Raw genomic sequence first — 21,515 nt, forward strand, 5'->3', positions numbered from 1 at the left:
ATTTGTTAAGTGAGTTTTGTCCCATTCTACGACCTGCCTTGCCCCAGTTGTTAAGTGAATCACTGCAGTTGATAAGTTAGTAACGCAGTGAATCTGGCTTCTCCAATAACTTTGCTTGTCAGAAGATCAAAAAAGGAGATCACATGACCCCAGGATACTGCAACTGTCATAAAAGTGAACTCATTGTCAAGCCTCCGAATTCTGATCACGTGACCATAGAGATGCTTCAAAGGTTGTAACTGAAAGGGGTGATGACTGAGTCACTTTTTTCGGTGCCATTGTAACTTTGAACAGTCACTGAATGAACTGTTGTAAGTCAAGGACTACCTGTATAACTTTTCAAACCTTACACGGCACAGGATTGGGTTATTTGAGGGACTGCCTCTCCCTAATTCCATTTATCTATTCTATTATATCTGGCAGATATGCTGTGGGTCCAATCAGCCAATGAACTTTATTTAGCAACGAAGGCCAAATATGGCTTTTTTTCTTTTAGGCTCATGCCTCAGTAGGCCTATTTTACAATGAGATAGACTGAGACAGAAAGATCATTTAATGACAATTTATCAGAATATGCAGACAAAAGGCATTCTTCTCAAAGAGGGAAAACAGATCCTTATTTTACATTCCATTTTATAGCTAACACAACAAAGACAATGCAAGAGGAAAAGTTGATAGAACAGGTTAAAAGTAACCCCTTTTAAATCAACTACATAAAGTCAAACATGCTACATGTATGTCCATTTAAATGAGATCTGATGTCAGAAGAGGCATAAAATTTAAGATGTTAGCAAGGAAAAGGCTGTTTGGAGTTCACAAACAGACAAACCAGAATTAGCACTAACAAACTTTTTCTTTGGGAGATAATCTCCAGCCCTCCCTTCTATAGTTTATCTTTTCAGTTTAGGAAGTTAAAAGCTATCAATCAATACATACAGCAACCGAGTAAAAACATCTCCTACATTCCAGCCTGTAATGAGCCTTAAAAGGTAAAGGTTCCCCACGCTAATCATTTCTGGGTTTAGGGGCGGTGCTCATCTCCGAAGAGCCAGCGTTGTTTGAAGACATCCCTGTGGCCATGTGGCCAGCGTGACTAAATGCTGAAGGCATATGGAACACTGTTACCTTCTCACCAAAGTGGTCCCTATTTTTCTACTTGCATTTTTACATGCTTTCAAACTGCTCGTCCGGCAGAAGCTGAGACAAGTAACAGGAGCTCACTCCGTTATGTGGTGCTAGGGATTCGAACTGCCGACCTTTCTAATTGACAAGCTCAGCATCTTAGCTGAGCCACTGTGTCCCAATGTAATGAGCCTTAATGCCATTTTAAAAGAGAGAAAAATAAGTTAAATTAAAATACAAAGTAATTATGTTAGTTAACAAATTAAAATCATGTCATGCCCCCCTTAGTGGGATAGCAATAAAACTTAAACTTATATACAGTGCTTTACAGGCCTCTCTAAGCAATTTACAGATCTAAGAAGAGAGCTTTTCTATTACGGCATCCATCCTTTGGAACAAATTTCCCCTGAGGTGAAGCTAGTTCCATCCTGCTGGGCCCTCAAAAAAGGCCCTCAAAACCTGTATATGCATCAAGCTTCTGAATCCCATGCAATTGTAGAGCCCCAATTGGTTGCATTGTATATAAGTTTAGAAGGTGTTCCCCTTGCCTTTTTGTTACTATGGTTTTTGCATTTTTAATTGGTTTTGATTATTAGATTTTGTGATTGTTCATTTTTTTAATTATGTATGGTGCCCAGGGTTTGCACATGTAAGATGGGTTGCCATATAAATCCCATATGTTAATAATGATTTGGGGGTTACAGATCTTGGGATAGGGGCATAACACCTACAAAAAATATTTTGCCAGCACTTTCAGCAGTTAACTCTTAGCAGACGGTTTTCTGCTCTGGGCCAGGCCAGATACTGAGTTAACTATCCTCTTTGTTATTTCCACACCCCAGTGCCTTTGAAAAGCATTTCAGTGGATGTCATTATACGAGGTTTCGTGGCTGACGTCGTATCGGAACTCCAGTACCAGAATGAGGAAAAGAATCCAGTGGAGGCCACTTTTGTCTTCCCTCTGGATGATGAAGCTGCAGTTTATGCCTTTGAAGGTCTGATAGATGGGAAACGGATTGAGGCCCAGATCCGAGAGAAGAAGCAGGTACAAAGTAATAAAACATTTCATTTTGCAAGGGTCTAGCTTTGGGAAGGCATAAGAGATTATACTGTTGCACCCAGCTACAGGTCATAATCAACTAAAATCTTATGGTATCTCTGGACCCCTGCATAACTGGATAGAAGCATTCTTCTCAAACAGACGACAAATGGTCAAAATTGGGAGCGTCCTGTCAAATTCTGTACATGTCAACAGTGGTGTCCCCCAAGGCAGTGTTCTAGGACCAACTCTCTTCATACTCTATATAAATGACCTCTGTGATCATATTAAGAGCAACTGCATTCTCTTCACTGATGATGTAAAGCTATTCAGCTCCACAGACACTATTGCTACCCTTCAAAAAGACCTCGACTATGTCTCAGAATGGTCAAACAAATGGCAACTTCAAATCTCAACAAATAAATGTTCTGTCTTATATATTGGCAAAAAAAAGATCAGAAAATAAAATACAAGCTGAATAGTCAAGACCTTGTTGATGATCCAAACTCTGTCAAGGATCTTGGAGTACTCATCTCTAATGATCTAAGTGCTAGAACCCACTGTAACTACATAGCCAAAAAGGCATTAAGAGTTGTTAACCTAATCTTACGTTGCTTTTTCTCTGGTAATATTACACTACTAACTAGAGCATACAAAACATTTGCTAGACCAATACTCGAATACAGCTCATCAGTCTGGAACCCACATTACATATCTGATATTAACACAGTTGAGAAAGTCCAGAAATATTTCACAAGAAGAGTTCTCCACTCCTCTACTCATTGCAGAATACCTTATGCCACCAGACTTGAAATTCTAGACCTAGAAAACTTAGAACTATGACGCCTTCGGTCCGATCTAAGTATAGTATATAAAATCATACATGGCAATGTCCTACCTGTCAATGAATACTTCAGCTTCAGCCATAACAACACAAGAGCAAACAGTAGATACAAACTCAAGGTTAATCGCACCAAACTTGATTGCAGGAAATATCACTTCAGCAACAGAGTGGTCAATGTCTGGAATACTCTACCTGACTCTGTGGTTTCTTCCCCAAACCCCCAAAATTTTTACTTTAGACTTTCTACTATTGACCTCACCCCTTTCCTAAGAGGTCTGTAGGGGGCGTGCATAAGCACACCAATGTGCCTACCATCCCTGTCCTATTGTTTCTTTTTTTTTTCTTATATGTATCCATGTATTCATAACTATGTTTTTACTTATACCTATTATCTTGTAAGCAATTGACAAACCAAATAAATAAATAAATAAATAAACTATGCTACACCAGTTTAAATACATTTCTTTCAGGTTTTATATATTTTCTTGATGACATTTGTTCCTCTACCATAGTGAAAAATTAAGTGATGATAGGAATAGTGTAACTGCGCACACCTGTGAATGTGTTTTTTATTTGAAAGGAAGACTATCTGGAAAGGTTACTAAACTCCTTGTCTGAGAATTAGGTGCATGTAATCTTGCCAACATTATGAAAGTGAATTGCCATTGCTGCCTGGGATTTTTTTTTTTAAACCCTCAGAGGTATTTTATTTGTGACTACTTTAATCACTTGTCCTGTTCTTGCTTCTTTCTCCCTCTTCTTCAACCCAGGCAGAGCAAGAATATGATGATGCCCTGAGTGAAGGCCACCAGGCTTTCCTGCTTGGGAGAGAAGAAAATACCAGTGACATTTTCATGTGCAACCTGGGCAATCTTCCTCCTGGTGGGGAAGCCACACTTAAACTGCGCTACGTTCAAGCACTAGCAGTGGAACCAGATGATGCCGTCCGTTTTGTCCTGCCAGCTGTCTTGAACCCCCGCTATGTTCCTGAAGGTAACTAACTATATTCCCAAGTACAGCATGGAGTCCCCAAAACAAAGCCTCTAATAGATCCCTTCACTGCCCTCCCTGCTCAATGTTGTCAGGCACTGGGATAATTAACTCAGTTTCATCCTAAAAACCAACAGCTGTGGCTAGATTCATACAAGATATGAAGGCAAAATGTCGACATGTTGTATACATTCTTTGGGGATGTGCAGCTAATAGTGTTTCAGTCACAATGTGCAAACACAGCTGTGGTTTGCCATTAAAACAATAAACTATTGAAGTAAGAAGCTTGAGAAAGATGCATGCTGCCACTGATCTTTTCCATTTAATTTTACCATTTTCTTTAATGGGTAGAGCTCAAAACGATGTGCAGCTACTAAACCAGACTTTTGCAAGATGGTGTCCTCCAGATGAGTAGAAGAAGATGTAAAGGTCTTGAAGACCTTCAGCTATCACATCCCATTATTTTTCTTTCCAAATTGAAAAGAAATACTGATATAAAGTGATTTTCTTCCCTTCCTATTTTCTTCTAACACCATCTTCATGAAGTAGGTTGGTTTGCAGGCTGGGGGCTTAGGACAAGATAACATGACCTCCAATTTGAGCAGGATTCTTTATGGTTTTGTGGACACCTCCTTTTCTTCGCAGGAGTAATTGGTTTCTTCTGTAGTAGCCAAATAGTAAGCATATCCCTCTCTGCGTAGCTTTGGGGTCCAAGTAAAGTATCTGCTGGAATAAAAAACCAGAGTGAAGATTGTAACCATACAGAGTTTTGAACCTGAGGTGTCTTGGTCTAAAGCAGGGGTATTAAACTCAATTTCATTAAGGGCCGCATCAGGGCTATGGTTGACCTCAGGGAGGCATGGCCAGCTGGGTGGGTGTGGCCAGCTTGATGCCACTCCCCAAACTGCTGTCACGTTTCCTCTTCACACTGGGTAGACCAGGCCAAAGCCACGCTGGCCCAATGTTTCCTTTTCGCATTGGGTATACTGGACCAAAGCAAAACAGGCCGGCCTCTTACATTTTCCAGGACAAGCTGGATCCGGCCTGTGGGCCTTGTGTTTGATACCCTTGGTCTAACGTAATAATCCTAGCACCACAGTGCCTCTTTCCTATTTTGGATGGTATGCTTGCCCCAGATTCAGGCAGCTATCCCTGCGAATCCTCAAAGAGCCTCCCCACTTTGTATAGGCAGAACCTCACATACGTTTTCTCTTATCAGGCTCAGAAGGGGGCACCGTTTCCCAGCAGATACCACGAGTGTCCACAGAAGCTCTACCTTATGCTCTCACCCTCAGTGCCAAGGTGGAGTCCCCCTATGGCATCAACCGGGTGGATTCAAAATGCAGTCTTATACAAAATATGTCAGAGGATCGCACTGCTGCCCAGGTAAGGCTGCCCAGGACCTAAAGAGTTGGATTGGGAGAAACTTTGGATAAAAAGTAATTTTTCAGCATGTGCACACTTCCTACACCACATCAATAGTTTGTATGAAGCCAACAACAAAATGAAATACAGGATTTTTCACATCATTTGAACTGCCTTTTAGAAGAAAAAACAAAAACAGGATGTGGGATTAAGACTGATGCTGAAAAGCAGTGGTGCTGCTGCCCCAATAGAACAGGCCCATGATAGCTAACCTATGGCACATGTGCCAGAAGTGGCACGCAGGGCCATCTCTCTGGGCATGCTAGCTGTCGCCCATTGCTCTTCCAGGTTCCAGCGCTTACCAGCCATCTGGACTTTGCGCAAGCGGGAGCGCCAGTAACCAGAAGAGCAGCTCCCAACGTGCATATGCATGCTGGCCACCTGATCTTCCAGTTTCTAATACACATGCATGCACAAAGAACAGCTGACTGGTGCGCAAATGTGTGATAGAAACTGGCTGGCCAGCTGGTTTTCACATGCGCATGCACATTAGAAGCCGGAAGACCAGATGACCAGTGTGTATGTGCATGCAGGGAACAGCTATTCTGATTTCTGGCACATGTGTGCACATTTCAGCACTTGATGCCTTTCGGGGGTGGGGGTGGGGGTTCTCCCATTTCGGCACTTAGTGCCGAAAAGGTTAACCACCACTGGAATAGGCTCTAAATGCATAGGAGTTGCCAGATGTAGTTCCTTTTAGAACTGCTGAAAAGTTTTAGTCTGCTGTGAAGTAAGAGCTACGAGTAATGCTTGTCTTAACATCTGCTCATTTATTTAATGATGGTGTAGAATTACAATAGCTTAGGAAAGGATGCTTTACATCCATAAAGCATCCTTTCCTAAAGACCACTGCAAAACCCCGACAGTCATAATAACACTGTCTGGGTGCCTGGCAACCTTACAATCAGTTGCCAAGCACCTCTCAATCATGTAATCGTCATTGCAAATCTTTTCTACTGGCTTTCCCAGAAAGTTGGTAGTTGTAAGCTGCTGCATCTGCTGTGAAAGGGCTCCCTCTTGTCTATAGATGCTGGCTGAAAGAGCCGCATTCTTGCACCTAATCAAAAGATTTCCCTTTTGTGCATTGAGGGGAGCTGAACTCCTTTGGCAGACAGGTCTTTCAGTCAGCCACCAAAGACAAGAGGGCACCAAAATCTAAATGGAGAGACTGCGTGGTAAGCCAAGGAGTGTGAGGTGCCTGATGGATGGGACAAGCCCAGCACAGGCCTTGCACAAATGTCTTTGTTCAGGGACTGAAAATCCTGCTTGGAGTTTGGCAAAGAAGACTTTCAGCTCCTGAGCAGAGAAGCAGTTTGATAAAAGGAGTGAAGAGGCAGGTCCAGCACAAGCTGCACACAAGTGTCTGTCTCTGCTGAGATTCTAGCTGTTGAGCAAAGCAGTCATATGGGGTCTCGTTCAATGACTGAGATTATGTGATAATTGTGGTTGTAAGTCAAGGGTTACCTGTACATGATTTCCCAAATAATTATTAGAAATAATCATTATTAGAAATAATAATTAGAAATAATGAACCAACCCCCACTCACTTGCCCTGATGATATTATTTAGGGTTCTAAGGACTGATTGTGCTGGCCAAAAGATTCCCAGTTGCCTGTTCTCCAATCAGGTAGTCTTCAGATATGTTATGCTACCAGTCCCATTATTCGCAAAAAAGCGTGGCATTCTGACAAAGGGTAGATGAGCTTGCAAGGCTAAACAAATCTTCTGAAAGTCCTCTTAGAATGGGCCAAATGGCTAGGTATCTGGATGAACTGCTCCTATCAGTGTTCCTATCACAGTTAAAAATGATAATGGAAGACTTAAGCCAAGGCAGTGTTTACATAACAAAATTTTAAGCAACTTCCTTGTTTTAGCTACTTAGCATAGCATTTGCCACAAGAATTAATGGCCTGGGGTCTACCACAATGTTAGAACTACAACCTGCAAGCACTTTGATTTCACTTATCTTCCTAAAGGTCTCCTTGGCTAAAGGGCACCAATTTGACCGTGATGTGGAACTGCTGATATATTATGAAGATGTGCACAAGACCAGTACCATTTTAGAGGCTGGGAAATCTGGAGCTACCCCAGGTAAGCAAAGCTGAAGGCAGAGGTGGGAATTTATGCCTCTGTGCTACAGTTCTCAGCAATACCTCTGAGAACTAGGCCTACCAGTGAAGGATGCTGAGACATGCAACTCAGCAACATATGGAGGAACACAGGTTCTTTATCTTTGGCATAAGCTATCTTGTGACTGAAGTAGAAGTCCTAAGAATTGGAAGGGTTCTGCCTTGAGTGAAAATGCCTCCTCCTCCTTGTGCCATATCCATCATCGGATGTTGGCAATCATGTTGGCGATCCTGCTTTTATCAACAGCCTCATGAAAAAGTGCTGTTGAGTTAAGTGTCCAAACCAATCCCATAGGTTTTGAAGCCATGATGTTCTTCTTCTGCCTGGACCTCGTTTGAAAAGACCTATTGATTGCTTTCTTCCTGCAAATATAGGTTCACTGATGGGAGACCCAGCCCTCCTGCTAAGCCTGTACCCAAACATTCCAGCTGCCAAAGCAGGTCAGTGTGTTCCTGGAGAGTTTATCTTCCTGCTGGATCGCTCTGGCAGCATGGGTACCCTCATTGGTTACAGTTCGGGCTCACAATCACGCATCGAGAGTGCTAAGGTACTTTAAAGGTGGATGAGTGGGTGAATCAGTTCGATTGTTAAAGAATGGAGAATGAAAAGTGGTCTAGAACAGTGGTTTGCAACCTGGAGTCCTGTGGGGCTGCTATGTCATCATAGGGGGGTCCATGAAAGCTTGAAGAAATATCGTGATTTAAATCATGAGTTAAGTCTGGGGGGTGGTCCATGGCCATGGTTTATGGCCACAAAAGGTATTTAAACGGGGTCTGTGGTGAAGAAAAGGCTGGTCTACAATATTTATAGGCTGCATGTATTGTCTGTGTAGAATTTCCTCAAATCTTTTAAGGTGCTTAATCTTTCAAGGTGCTGTACAAGGTCCTTTCCCTCTGACCTGTAAAAACAACTATGTGAAGTACAGTGGATTTAGTATCTAGGGAAGGTCACAAAGTGAGAGCTGGGATGATAATTGAAGCCCAAGTCTCTTTAACCTACATCCAAACACAACAGTTGACCTTGCAAAGGGAGGACCTCAGAAAAGTAGAGATGATGAATATGGAAACTGCCAATCTGAATCTGAAAAGATGTGCCGAAGTATCTAAAGTGACTCTGGATGTTTCTCTCCCCGTTCCATTTCAGGAGACCTTGATTTTCTTGCTAAAGAGTCTCCCTCTGGGATGTTACTTCAACATCTATGGTTTTGGCTCTACTTATGATTCATTTTACCCGTGAGTATTAAAAGATGCCCTTTTTCCATCTTTTTATTTCTTGGTTTCTCCAGCTCCTCCTTGTTATGTAAAATATAGTTGGAAAGAATCAAATGAATAATTGGCTTTTAACACAAATACAGGTTTAAAATAGAAGAAGCTCCAAAGTCCTGAAATTAAGAGTAGAAGAAAAAAAATATTACACAGTGATGTGTCTTGCATGTGGCACTTTCTTTTCTTAACTTGAAAATCATCTGAAAGCTTTATCATAGAACTTGGTTTAGCTTAGTAATAGCTTTCACTCTCTTGCACCCTCCGCAGGCAGAGTGTTAAGTATACCCAGGAAACTATGGATACATCTGTCCAACGTGTGAAGGAGTTGCATTGTGACTTGGGAGGTACAGAGATTGTAAAACCCCTGAAGGCTATTTACAGCCAGCCATGCTTTGAAGGACATCCTCGACAGGTATTCAGTTCTAATAAGATCTTTCTTTTTAGATAGAATCAGGATTTATACACGAGCACAAAAAGATTTATAGAAAAGCACATAATAATGCCTGTAACTACCAATAAGCTTTAACAATAAGCTAGAACAAGCTTTAAATTTTATTATATGCTATAAGTGTTACAAACATAGTCGTGTATGGCTTGCATAGTCTTTTTTGGCTTGCAACCAAATAGTTTTAGTTTATACCAATTTGTATTTTCTACCATACTGTTGAGACCTTTCATCCATAACTAAATGCTCACATTCTTTTCTGTATATATAGCAATGCTATTCTACAAGACCTTCATTTAGATCTATTACATCTTTCTCTTGTTCTTAATTTCACAGGTACATTTCTGTTTTTCTTCCATTTATTCCCTTAATCTGCATTCTATACGTTTCATACTCTTATATTCTTCCAAATGTAATGATTATCACCTGGTGGGCCCATAAATATTGACCTCCAAAGCCATCATGGCATTAGATCATTAAAGTCTTCACATGCCACTTTTAATAAGATAGGGAAAATATTGGTCAGGAATCCCCAACCTGCAGGTGGCGGTTCACTACTGGGCCGTGGCCTATTCAGAACCAGACCGCCTGATAGGTGGGCTGGTGAGTGCACACAGATCCATTCACATGAGCAGCCCCACAAAGACCTCTCTTGCATGAGTGTGCATGTGCATCCACCATTCACATGGCCCAGTGCCCCTCTCTCCCTACACCAGGCCACCAGCCGCCTGCTCCAAAAGTGGAGCTGTGAAAGAAGAGGCTGAGTGGGATAAGAGTGCCTTGCTTGGCTTTTCTGATTGAGTGAGCTGCCTGCACAGGACACCTGATCTGCTTTTGCAGGATTGGGCAGCCCCAGTGAGTCTGAAGAAGCATGAGACTGTGCCCCCAAAGGCTTCTCTTCTCCGTGCCAAAAGCTTTTGCAAACGAACAAAAGGATTTGGGGGAGTGATCTCACACAGATTCAAGCCTTCTGCCCCTTTGCAAAAGCTTTCGGTGCAGAAAAGCATGAAGGAGCTCAAAACAATGCCCCCAAAACTTTTCTCTCTTGTAAGTAGAGCTGCACGCACGCACGTACACACATACACACACACACCAGCCCACCACTCATGTGGACCAGTTCCCATCTTCACCACCAGCCGAGCCACAAAAGTTGGAGGCCACTGAACTAGGTTACCAGTCTCAGTTATACCAATACTACATGCAGCATTCTTTATTAATGGTAAATACTACTAATAACTTTGAGTATATTTTGGTCAATGTTCCACCAAGAAAACCAATATGAATTTCACTCCAAATTTGCTTGTATTATTTTTATCAGGTTAAAATTTCTAATCTAGAGACTACTTCGCAAGTCAACATACTCACCAACATTGGTAGAACAGAAACAGTGACTATATATGAGCAGGTCACCATTTCTAGAACCAAACCAGTTTTTGGAATGTTGAATTGTTAAGCAAATCCTTGGCTTCATTCCAGTCCTGTTGTCTATTTGACAAGCCATAGAAAGTTCAAATTAAATTTCTTCTTGTTTCCAATCTTCTTCTTCCTTTCCTATACAATTTTCACTTCCAAGTTATTCTCTATCTCCACAGATCTTTGTGTTCACTGATGGAGAAGTGTTCAATACAAATGAGGTCATTGCTGAAGTTCGACGTAACAGTCACTTCCATAGGTAAGAAAAGGTAAAGGTTTCCCTGTCAGTCATGTCCAATTCTAGTGCACAGTGCTCACGGAACAGGTAAGAAGAAAGGATGCAATTTTTTTCTTAATGTTTTTGTTGCTTGGTTTCCATCAGCTTCTTACTTCTTCACCAAACAGGTGCTTCTCCTTTGGAATTGGGGAAGGGGCTTCCACATCCCTGGTCAAAGGCATTGCTCGAGCTGCTGGAGGCAGTGCTGAATTCATTACTGGCAAGGAACGCATGCAGGCCAAGGTGAGGTCTCTTCCTCTTAAAGGGTTTTAGCTTTGCTGCATGTCATTGATATATACTGTAGTTCCAGGATTTACCATCTTTTTGGCTGCCACTTAATTATAAGTTTTTAATATTTCAGCTGCAGTAGTTTAATACCTTTGAGATAAGGTAGGGGGCATTAGAAATTATATGGATTCAGTTCTTTAATGCTAACAAGAACTAGTTGAAAACCAATTGTTTGTTTTGGTTTATAATATATGTTCTACATGAGGCACAAGTTTTGGGGTAGTAGATATAGATCCTTGTCTCCTTATTATTTGGAGCTTGGGGATTAATAATAAAATTATTACAGGTAATCTTCAACTTATAAGTTTAGTTAGGGTTAGGGTTGCCTCCTTTGCAGCCAAAAGCTACAGTTTATATTTAGTTTTCAATCAAGTTGTTTTGTTTTGCTACTATTATTACCAGTCACAGTCCAGAGGACTTGCTGTGTCATGTGGAGTGGGAGCAGAAGAGAACATCTATGTGCAGCTGAAATGTTGATTGTTTTTGCAGATGCTGTTCCGTAACCTCAAAGCTAGAGCAGTGACAACCGTAATATTTTAAGAATAAATTTTGTATTTTATTTCTCAGAGGATGCTGAAATCTTATACTGCTTCTTTGTAAAATTCCTGTTTCCTGCAGGCTTTGCAAAGTCTGAAGAAAGCCCTTCAGCCAGCAGTATCAGGGATCTCTCTGAACTGGGAACTGCCATCTGGCCTTGAAGCCAAACTTGTGGGGTCAGGCCCTCAGGTCATTTTCCAAGGTCAGCGCTGCCTCATCTATGCCCAGATCCAGGGCCAACTTCAGGCAAGTGATCCACCTGAGGCCCACCAACTTGAGCAATCCTCCCTCCTGTGGTGTGGACTATGACTTGTGCTGGCTCAGCTAAGGGTATTTCAGTGGCCCTTCCTTGGCAGCTCTAATTCCAAAACATCCTGGTTCTCAGAAAGAATTTTCCTTCTTTTCCCCTTCCTTTTGTTTTTATGCAGATGACAGGCTCCATGGAGGGGACAGCCATTGTTCGGTATAATTTCCAAAATGAGAGTCCCACAGAAACAACAAAGTTCTCACTCCAACTTGAGAAGACAGACAGGTAGAGCCCAGAACTTTTCCTTCAAGGTGGAACCCAAGTCTGAACAAACCCTTTAAAAGAGGCACATGAGTGTGTTAGTGGGAGCACATTCAAATCATTTATCTGAATCCTGAAGCAGATGCCTCTTTTTTCAGATTCACAGAGTTTCTTCATGAGCTGCTCCTAGCTATCTCTTCATACATGATGCGACCAGGAGCAGCTTATGAACCAAGAAAAAGATGAAGCTGTTTTGTTGATTCAAAGAGAGGTGCTTTTCACCCAGCACAGTCATTTCTTCTTGGAGATAATATGTCCTTTGTATGTTAATGCCAAATGAAAGTAGGAAGCCACCACCTTAATCAAGTTTATTGCTCAGATGTGTGTGTCATCTCTTGCCCTCTGGATTCATATCCTTCAGCCAAGAGATTTGGCTGGTTTCATAATGGTTCTGTCAGTTTTCAGAATGAAAATATAGTTAACAAGACATTAACTAAAGACCAACAGCTCAAGTCAATGCAAAATAAAACGTGTTATTTCATATTACTTCCAGGCTATAGAAGTGTTCCCCAAGGGATACATTCAGGCTCTGCTTTTTTTCTTTTCAGAGAAGAGACTGAACAAGGAGAGGTCTTTTTAGCCTAGATTTTTCAGCTTCATGAGTTAAAATGCAAAACAAGCAGTTAGTCGCTATTAATTTTTTCCTGTATTTACTGTCAGCTGACCCTCTGGGCAGAAAAACCTGATATAGAAGGAACTGACAATCAATTAAGGCTTGGTGTGTGATGTAATGTCAACCCTTTCTCTACCCATCCCTGCCCTTTCTGTGCAGGCTCCCTGTTCACCGTCTTGCAGCTCAGGCGCTGTTGCAGGAATTAGAAGAGGACAAGGAGACGGTGGAGGAAAAGCGGCTTCTGGCGCTAGAGACAAGCCTGAGCTCTGGGGTGGTGTGTTCCCAGACAGCCTATGTGGGTGTGAACACGGAGCTGGGCAAGCCGGTTCAAGGACCTCTCCTCCGCCGAGATGTCCCCCTTCCAGGTGAGTTGGGAGCAAAAGGTGGAGGATCAGTCCCAGACCTTGAGTGGCCATTGAATCAACTGGGGGTCCGATTTGCAGCTGAGCTTCTCCAGATAGTCTGAAGTCTTGCCTGGTGGAGCTTCTGTTAAAAAGCCCAGTGCTCCCTGGATTTTAGCTTTCCATTAGTTGGCAGAGCAAGTGGCAGGTATCCACTCGTATTGATTGCCAGGTATTGTCAACATACCATATTTTTGTAATGACCTAGCTGGATTGCTAGTTTTTTACCTTCTCCCTGAGCTGTCAGGTTGTTGGATGTTTAATATCTGAATAGGAATCGTTGATTGTACAATCTAAAAGAATAAATAAAGTAATGATTTCTGTATTAGGCTATTCCCTCTTTCCTTCAGAGAAGAAACCATTCCAGGCATTTTTCTGACTTCTCCTTATAGGCAGCTGCAAATCTTTCTTGAGAAAGTTATTATCCTTATAGGGATGGGAGAGCAGCTTTTTAGTAGTTTGGGGGTCACACTTAATGTTTAATGTTAGTAAAGAATTGGACAACGATGCACTGTGAATGAAGCTGCATAAAGCTGCAGATAGTCACTATTTTCCCAGGTTTTGAAACTACAGACTGGGGTTATTCTAAGAAGTATGTGTGTGTACTTGTGCCTTCAAATCAGTATTGATACCTGGTGACTGCCTCAACAAGTTTACTTGTCAAAGTTTCAAAAGTGGTTTGCTATTGCCTTCCTCTCAGAATTAAGAGAAAGGGGTGGGCTCCAGTTCACCCAGCTGACTTTGTGACAGGACTAGAACTCACATCTCCTACTTTCTGGCTATTTAAAAAGATAATTCAGGTTGCCAATCATATTCCAGCTCAGACTTGCTATCTCATTCACTCTGCATCTGCTGGAATTTAGGCTTACATTTCTTAACTATGGCAACCTTAAGATGTGTGGACTTAACCTCACTAGGGAATTATATAAACTTGAAGCCCATGCATCTTAAAAGTTGTCACAGTTGAGAAATACTCATCTATATGATCTATTCTAGACCATACAGCGCTCATGGGGGAATAGGACACGAAGAGAAGGAAAAATTAATCTTGTCTTATTATAGTTGCTATTGCAAAACATTTTCCTATGTTCTGTTTTACTTTGGAACAGCTGCAGTTTTCACATCTGCATCGCCAGTAGCGCTCCAACTGAAAGTGGGATCATCACGTAAAAATAAATGCAGTTCAGGTGAATATCTAGGGGCAAGTATGTATCAAAACCAGAAAGGTAATTCCTGTCAGTCATTGTACAAGCAAATGAAATACTATTCTCATTAATTTTCTTTACATTCTGTATGAAGATCAAACATGGAGTGCATTTGCTCATATTAATAAATACAATAAATACTTGTAAAATATTATTTGTGTAATGTTTTCAGTTTTGCTGCAATCACTCATTTTTGTGAGGCTGGCAGAATTGAGATGAAAACAACTGTTGGGAATCCAAAATTGGTCCTTTAAGACAATGCCTAACATTTGGGCCTCTGAAAGTCTTATTTTTGAAGCTGCAGGTAACAAAATGTAAAGTATTGTGACATGGCGGGAGGAATGAAACAGGCAGTTTTATTGTTAATAATAAGGAGCTCTAGAAACCTGTCATTTAGTGACTGATTGAAACAATTTTTAGTGAGGGCGTTTCAACCTTGTCAATTTTAAAATATATGGACTTCACTTAGCTGGGGAATTCTGTGAGTAAAAGTCCATGAATTTTAAACAGTACAATTAAAAGATGGACAGTGAGTGGTAGATGCAAGCATTTCGTACTGATCCATCAGTTCCAAATTTAGAATAACATGGTTAAAAGCGGCATAAAATAGAGGGTCTAGCAAGAACATTAATTAAACATATATCGTGTGTGAGGAACCAACCAATGACAAACCTTACACCCTCAGAAGGCATAGATTGATACAGCTGTTTCTGAACACGCAAAGGAGGCTTCAATCGATTGATGGCAACTGCTTCAGCAAACTGCAGAAAATGAGAGTTCCTGTGGCACAATAAAACTTAGAACGTGATGTTTGGATCGACTTGGTGACCCTTAGCTAGTATATGAATCGTGATAACCAAAGAAGGCATCTTATGGCCATGATTTGCTGGAACTCTCATTTTCTATAGGTTGCTGAAGCAGTTTCCATCAATCAATTGAATCCTTTGTGCATGCATTAACAGCGGTGTGTCAATCTACACCTTCCATGGGTGTAAGGTTTATCATTGGTTGGTTCCTCACACACTTTATACATTTAATTAATATTCTCGCTAGATCTCTATTTTATGCCGATTTTAACTATGCTATTGTAAGTTTGTACTGACTAGTCAATACAAAATGCTTGCATCTACCGCTGTTCATCTTTTAATTACTTTGTTTAAATTATTAAAGGGGACTAATTGTTTTAAATATCTTAAATGTTGAAGTTGAGAAATATTGTACTGATCTAATTGGAAAAGTTATTGGAAAAGTTGTCCTGTGATGTTTTATTTTGGAATTTCCACAGCTGCCAAATCAGATCATGGAACATATTTTGGCTCACAGTTGTTAGGTTCAGTTTTCAATGTGAGGGCGAAGAGATGTGCTGTACCACTAACGGAATTTGAAGGTAATTCCCATAATCACAGTGGAAGGCTATTTTTTTAAAAGGCCATTTTCACAAATGTCCATGATCCCAAAGGTGCTTTTGCAAGAGGCAACTAGACTTTCTTTAACCAGAAAGTCTAGTTGCCTCTTGAAAAAGCACCTTTGGGACAACCATGACCTGGATGACTGAGAATCTCCATAGACAAATGTCCCTTATATTTTGCGTATGTCAAACATGGAATGTAGCTGTGTCAATAACTGCAAGGTGACTAAAATTGTTCTGACCCAGCTTCCCAAACACAACAAACCCTCTGATGTGAACTCAAAAGATTCTTTTATTAGGAATGCCAGAAGTCCCGGCAAAAAGTTTCTTTTGCAGAATAACAAGTCCAGCCAGCCGGAAGATGAATAGTTGTCTGCCACACTTACTCATCTCCGCCCCCTGCTTTTTATCCCCAGAATTAGGTGGGGCCTTGCTAGCAGAGATGGTTCTTCCTTCCCCAGGATCGGCCAGGGCTTTCCACTGCTCGCCCCTTTTCTGCCTTTTGTGCAGCCGCACGTCAGGCACTAGACCCAGTGTTCCTCCTCTTCTTCATCAACCACCTCCGGACCTGGGGGCTGTTGATTCCCCTTCTCCATTTATTTATATGACTACCCAAGCTTGCCAAACCAAATCTGGGTGGCTAACCTAAAATAATCAACAGTAATATCAATAAGAACAAATAATACTTCCTATTGCCAGCCTTCTGAGATGGGTACATTTAACATCCCAAATATCCGGAGGGGGGGAACAGATTTTTAGTGTCTTTTGAAAAGCTGGCAGGATTGAGGTTAATCAAATCTTGAAGGTTTTTTTTTTCCGGGGGAGGGGAGGGAAGGACACAGAAATCAATCCAAGATGCAGATACTGCATAAAAAAGACATGTTTCTTTGATTCAGCCAGGTGACAAAGGGACCTAAAACATAACCTGTTCACAAGCACAAATGAGAGAGACAGGTGGTTCTACAAATAACCTGGTTACCATTTGCATATCTTTGTTTTAGGTTATGTTGTATTTTCTGATATCCAATATTTTGTGAGGTTAGTAGAATGGGGTGGAAAAATATGAGTGTTCAACATTGGATCTTTGAGCAGAGCCCTAGGATTTGTATCACCCAAAGTTTCATGTCTGATGTTGCAGATAGACAGATTTAAAGGATAAACATAGAGGAGGGATGAAACGGGCAATTTAGTAACCAGTAAGTGTGAGATCTAGAGACTTGTACTTCAAAATCCTGTTTTTAAATCTCTTCAAGGATCCATATTAATACAGGTAGATGACCACAATTGAGCCCCAAATTTGTTGTTAAGTGAAACATTTGTTACATGAGTTTTGCCCCATTCTACAACTTTTCTTGCCACACTTAAGTGAATCACTGCAGTTGATAAGTTAGTAACCCAATTGTTAAGTGAATCCAGCTTGCCCATTGACTTTGCTTGTCAAGAGGTCGCAAAATGAGATCACATGATCTTGGGATGCTGCCACGGTCATAAGTATGAACCAGTTTCCAAGCACCTGAATTTTGATCACATGATCAAAATTGTATCATCATGGGGATGGTACAAAAGTGAAAAATGGCTGTAAATCACTTTTTTCGTGCTGTTGTACTAAATGAACTATTGTAAGCCGAGGACTACCTGTAGCCAGATAACACAAAAAGGATCTAATTCCATTGTTCCAGCTCTGGTTAAAAAAGCTAAAATACAACACCTGGATTAACAGACATCATTGTTGTTTTCCCCTGCCTCAACTCTAAAATAAAATATAAATATCAGAATGGATTTGTTCTTTTATTTAAAGCCTATTTGGTTTTATTAAAACACAATTTCATCTTATTAAGAGTAGTCTCTTTGGTAAAAAGTTAAGATGGACAGCAGATGAAAAGGTGAAGATAACATTTGTGAGATGATCAGTTATATGGATATGATTAAATAAGTAAATAATCTAGAGTTATATTAGTAGTTCCACTCTTACACTATGATTTTTGCTTTTGTATTTAGTGAGAAAATCACCCCATCCAGCAATAGCTTTGAACAGGCAAGTTGACACATTCAATGTAAAACAACCAGCTAAGAGGAAATTGAAGGTAAACTTTGATGGGTTTTGAACATCTCCATTTCTAAGATCCCCTTTTTCACCAGCTCAAGAAGCAGAACTAAGGAAGAAGAATCTCCTCTTTTGAAATTGGTATCCCTGCAGAATGCAGATGGCTCCTGGCCTCATGGGCCTGCCTTAGCCACCATACTAGACCTGAGTGAAGCTGAAATCTCAGACAAAGCACCAACCCATGTAAGTTTCTGTAATGAACAGCAAAAGCTTTATTCATTTATTATTGTCTATCGATAGAAAAAGCTTTCTTGAGTCCACGTTCAGTTAATTTGAGGTAAAGGACTACAGAATGAAAATCATGTAAGCATTTTAGAACCCTTCAAATGCAGTGGGCATCAAATCACCCATTGCAGGTAGCAGGGATAGAAGCAAGAAATTGTGAAAGTTGTATTCCAGAAAATCTACAGGATAGCAAATTCCAGAGTTCAGAACAAATTAAAAAAACCTGTGACACTGATAGAAAGTAAGCAGGCATTTTTAGGAATATAGGAGCTGTCATAATAGGTAGGAAGACAAGGCAATGCGTGTTTACTCTGCCCTTAATCCCTGATTTTGCCATGATGGGGGATGGAAGAGCACAGCCATCTTATGTGGCCCTTCCTAAAAATATTTTAACATCTTCAATACTTCATACATATTACGGAGCATTTAGCTCACTCAACAAAGCTATCTCAGCATTAGGACACAGAGTGGACTAGACCCTGGAGGTAGTTGCCAATAATCAGGAGTTGGAAAGGTAGGGAAGATGTCTTAATTGAATTTCACTCCATGGAAAACATAAGAGTCTTAACTATTGTTAACTATTGTTAAATCCATGGAATCCATTATCTATTTTAACCTATTGTTTTGAATTCTGGGTAACAGCTCGCTTGTATTTCTGATTTTGTTGCTGAATAGTTATTTTAGCCATCATTTGGAAAAAATATTTTGTACTTCTGTACAGGAATAATATGTAAGGCTCATGTAGCATCTTTTCCCTACCATTGCTTTCAGGTGACCCCAGATATATGGGCAACAGTGCTGGCTATTCTCTGGCTTCATTTGAATGCTGCAGAGAAGAGAGATGAATGGGAACTGCTGGAAGGAAAAGCTGTCCATTGGCTCCAAGTGAATTCAGGTGATGTATTGAGAGCAGCTTGTCAAGGGAAATCAATCTCAGGATAAGAAATACAAGTGAGTGGCAGTCCTTAATCTACCTGGGGTGATTATGGAAACAACTAATCAATACCACATCTTGTTAATACTTGGAGACCATGGGGAAATCCTGGGACTGCTTCCCAGACTGAGAGTTGAAGAAGCATCTTAAAAGAAGCCAGTAGGATCAATTGTGCACTATTGCCAAGGCTACCTTGAAATGTCCATGAGGCAAACCAGGAATTTGATTCAAGGGAATCTTTGTTTTATGGAAAAAGAGTTTTGGTGAATACTTTTTTGATGGATCAGTTCCTTAAGATTCCCCCAGCCATAATAGCCGCTGCTGAGAATTCTGGGAGTGGACTTCCTAAAGTTTACAGAGCACCCAGATTCATGTGAATTTTGGACGTTGGAAGATGTGCTAAATGCTATTATGTTGTTTAAACTGAAGTGGGTATTGTTGAATGATCCTGATTCTTGACTATTCATTTACAGGAGATCAACTGGCTAAGTGTGTGAATGCTGGCAATGAACTTCTGGGAAGTAGAGTCAGCCCCCAGGTATTTGGGCTCTGAGGTTACAGTGTCATCCTATGCCTGAAACTGGAACATCTGCATCTATTCTGCTTCTTTTCTTGTTGCAATGTAATCTGCTACAACCTCTATTAGAATCTACTAGGTCCTGGGTTGTCATTCCCTTGAAAGTACCAGTGCCTTGCTTACAAACTCACTAAGTTCTAATGCATCACAAATTGCTTTACCAGTGCATTGATATGCAAGCATTCTAGGCATAAATGTAGCAATAGTAAGAGTATTTAGGCTTATATATCACCCTATAGCATTTTACAGCACTCTCTGGGAGGTTTACAATATTGAAGCATTATTTGCATATTGCCCCCAATTGTCTGGGTCCTCATTTTATCAGTCTTGGAAGGATGGAAGGCTGAGACAACTTTGAGCCCTATCAGGATTGAACTCCTGTGTGCAGAGTTTGCTGGCAATACTGTATTTTAAACACTATGCCACCAATAGATTTATATTTATTCCATGCTATATATATATGTGCCTGGGGGGAAAACATCACTTTTGAAAGAATGAAAATTAAGACTAATACCTAGCACCCCAATATTTCTGCTTTAATTTGTTAAAGTTTATATTAAGACCTTGGAACATAAGTATGTATGCATCCTCCACTAATTAAAAATTAGGGATGCATTCCTAATCCCACCAAAGCCTGAGATGGATTCATATAATAAATGTGATCTGAGAGAGCAATAAAGGATTAAACGATCTAGTTAAGAATAAAAAGATAATGTTAAGATAATGTTTCTGATTGGTTGTCAATTTTATTACGCTGGCAATATAAAATAATGAAGGAGATGCTTACAAAAAGAACCACTTTGGTATAGTGATTAAGGCATCAAGTTATTTTGAGTCTTGCTGCAGGCACAAAACAGCTGGATGATCTTGAGCTAATTATACTCTTAGCCTTTGGAAGCAGGCAATGGTAAACCACTGCTGAAAAACCTTACCAAAAAACAAACTGCAGTGTCTACTCTTAAAAATATGAGTTTCTCTCACTATTTTTGTAGTTTGATTTAATATCCATAAATATGTTAATAAAGTTTGGAAATTGGAACAATAAGTTTAAAATGAATTATGCAACACTTGGAGTTTATCAATATACAAAGAATTTTGGATTTATTGAATTTGAAGGTGATTATTCTCTAATAACCACCCCGACATCTTGAATAGATGGTATAAATTCATACCATTTATATAACGAATAGAATAACTACTCTGCATAAAGATTTAATGCTGTGTTTAAAAACTGGCCTTTGTTTTTCTCTTGGATATAAATGTGACTTTACTTTTTGGACAGGTACTTGTTGTGGAGGTCATCCTCAATGAAATAGATTACTGAGGGAGTGAAATTAACAAAGTTTCTAAGAAGCATTAATGATCTACTATTTGACAAGATGTGCTACAACAGACCCTTAAGTCAAATACTTTTCCTAAACAAATGAGAATTTTCTAGGACAGGCACACCTGTTCAAATTGTCAAGATAAAGCTTGTAAATAACACTGCATGTAATCTCTCAGCAGATGGCAGCATCTCTCCAATATTGCCTGAGCTAAGAAGATAAGCATAACAAGACCTTATTAAATAGAAGGCTACATAAGCTTTGGTCAAGGATATCAACAAGACCTTCCCCCACAGTCTTAAATCTTCTTTAAAGTGATCCAGTTCAGATTTGTTCCCAGATTAAATCAGTTTAATAGACTTTGACTGCAGATAGTCCTT

General features: G+C 40.3%; 1 protein-coding gene across 5 annotated transcripts in view; it reads left to right on the plus strand.

The window, feature by feature from the left end:
* The window catches only part of LOC113448493 (von Willebrand factor A domain-containing protein 5A-like), a 35,374-nt gene extending 14,840 nt beyond the window's left edge, over positions 1–20,534 (plus strand). For 2 of the 5 annotated variants that reach the window (XM_087915617.1, XM_087915616.1), the window contains exons 3-20: positions 1,965–2,167; positions 3,776–3,998; positions 5,215–5,381; positions 7,397–7,511; positions 7,925–8,097; positions 8,694–8,782; positions 9,083–9,227; positions 10,853–10,932; positions 11,079–11,193; positions 11,857–12,021; positions 12,204–12,307; positions 13,116–13,321; positions 14,467–14,583; positions 15,848–15,949; positions 17,969–18,005; positions 18,110–18,257; positions 19,071–19,194; positions 19,707–20,534. In XM_087915617.1, the coding sequence (XP_087771743.1) occupies positions 1,965–2,167; positions 3,776–3,998; positions 5,215–5,381; positions 7,397–7,511; positions 7,925–8,097; positions 8,694–8,782; positions 9,083–9,227; positions 10,853–10,932; positions 11,079–11,193; positions 11,857–12,021; positions 12,204–12,307; positions 13,116–13,321; positions 14,467–14,583; positions 15,848–15,949; positions 17,969–18,005; positions 18,110–18,257; positions 19,071–19,194; positions 19,707–19,786 (2,393 nt within the window). In that variant the 3' untranslated portion in view covers positions 19,787–20,534. The remainder of the gene's footprint in view (positions 1–1,964; positions 2,168–3,775; positions 3,999–5,214; positions 5,382–7,396; positions 7,512–7,924; positions 8,098–8,693; positions 8,783–9,082; positions 9,228–10,852; positions 10,933–11,078; positions 11,194–11,856; positions 12,022–12,203; positions 12,308–13,115; positions 13,322–14,466; positions 14,584–15,847; positions 15,950–17,968; positions 18,006–18,109; positions 18,258–19,070; positions 19,195–19,706) is intronic. The other 3 variants (XM_087915618.1, XM_087915619.1, XM_087915620.1) reach the window with 3 other exon arrangements.
* The last annotated feature ends 981 nt before the right edge of the window (positions 20,535–21,515 follow it).

Source organism: Pseudonaja textilis, chromosome Z (genome assembly GCF_049901715.1).
Source record: "Pseudonaja textilis isolate UNSWEBS1 chromosome Z, rPseTex1.2, whole genome shotgun sequence".
Classification (NCBI taxonomy): Eukaryota; Metazoa; Chordata; class Lepidosauria; order Squamata; family Elapidae; genus Pseudonaja; species Pseudonaja textilis.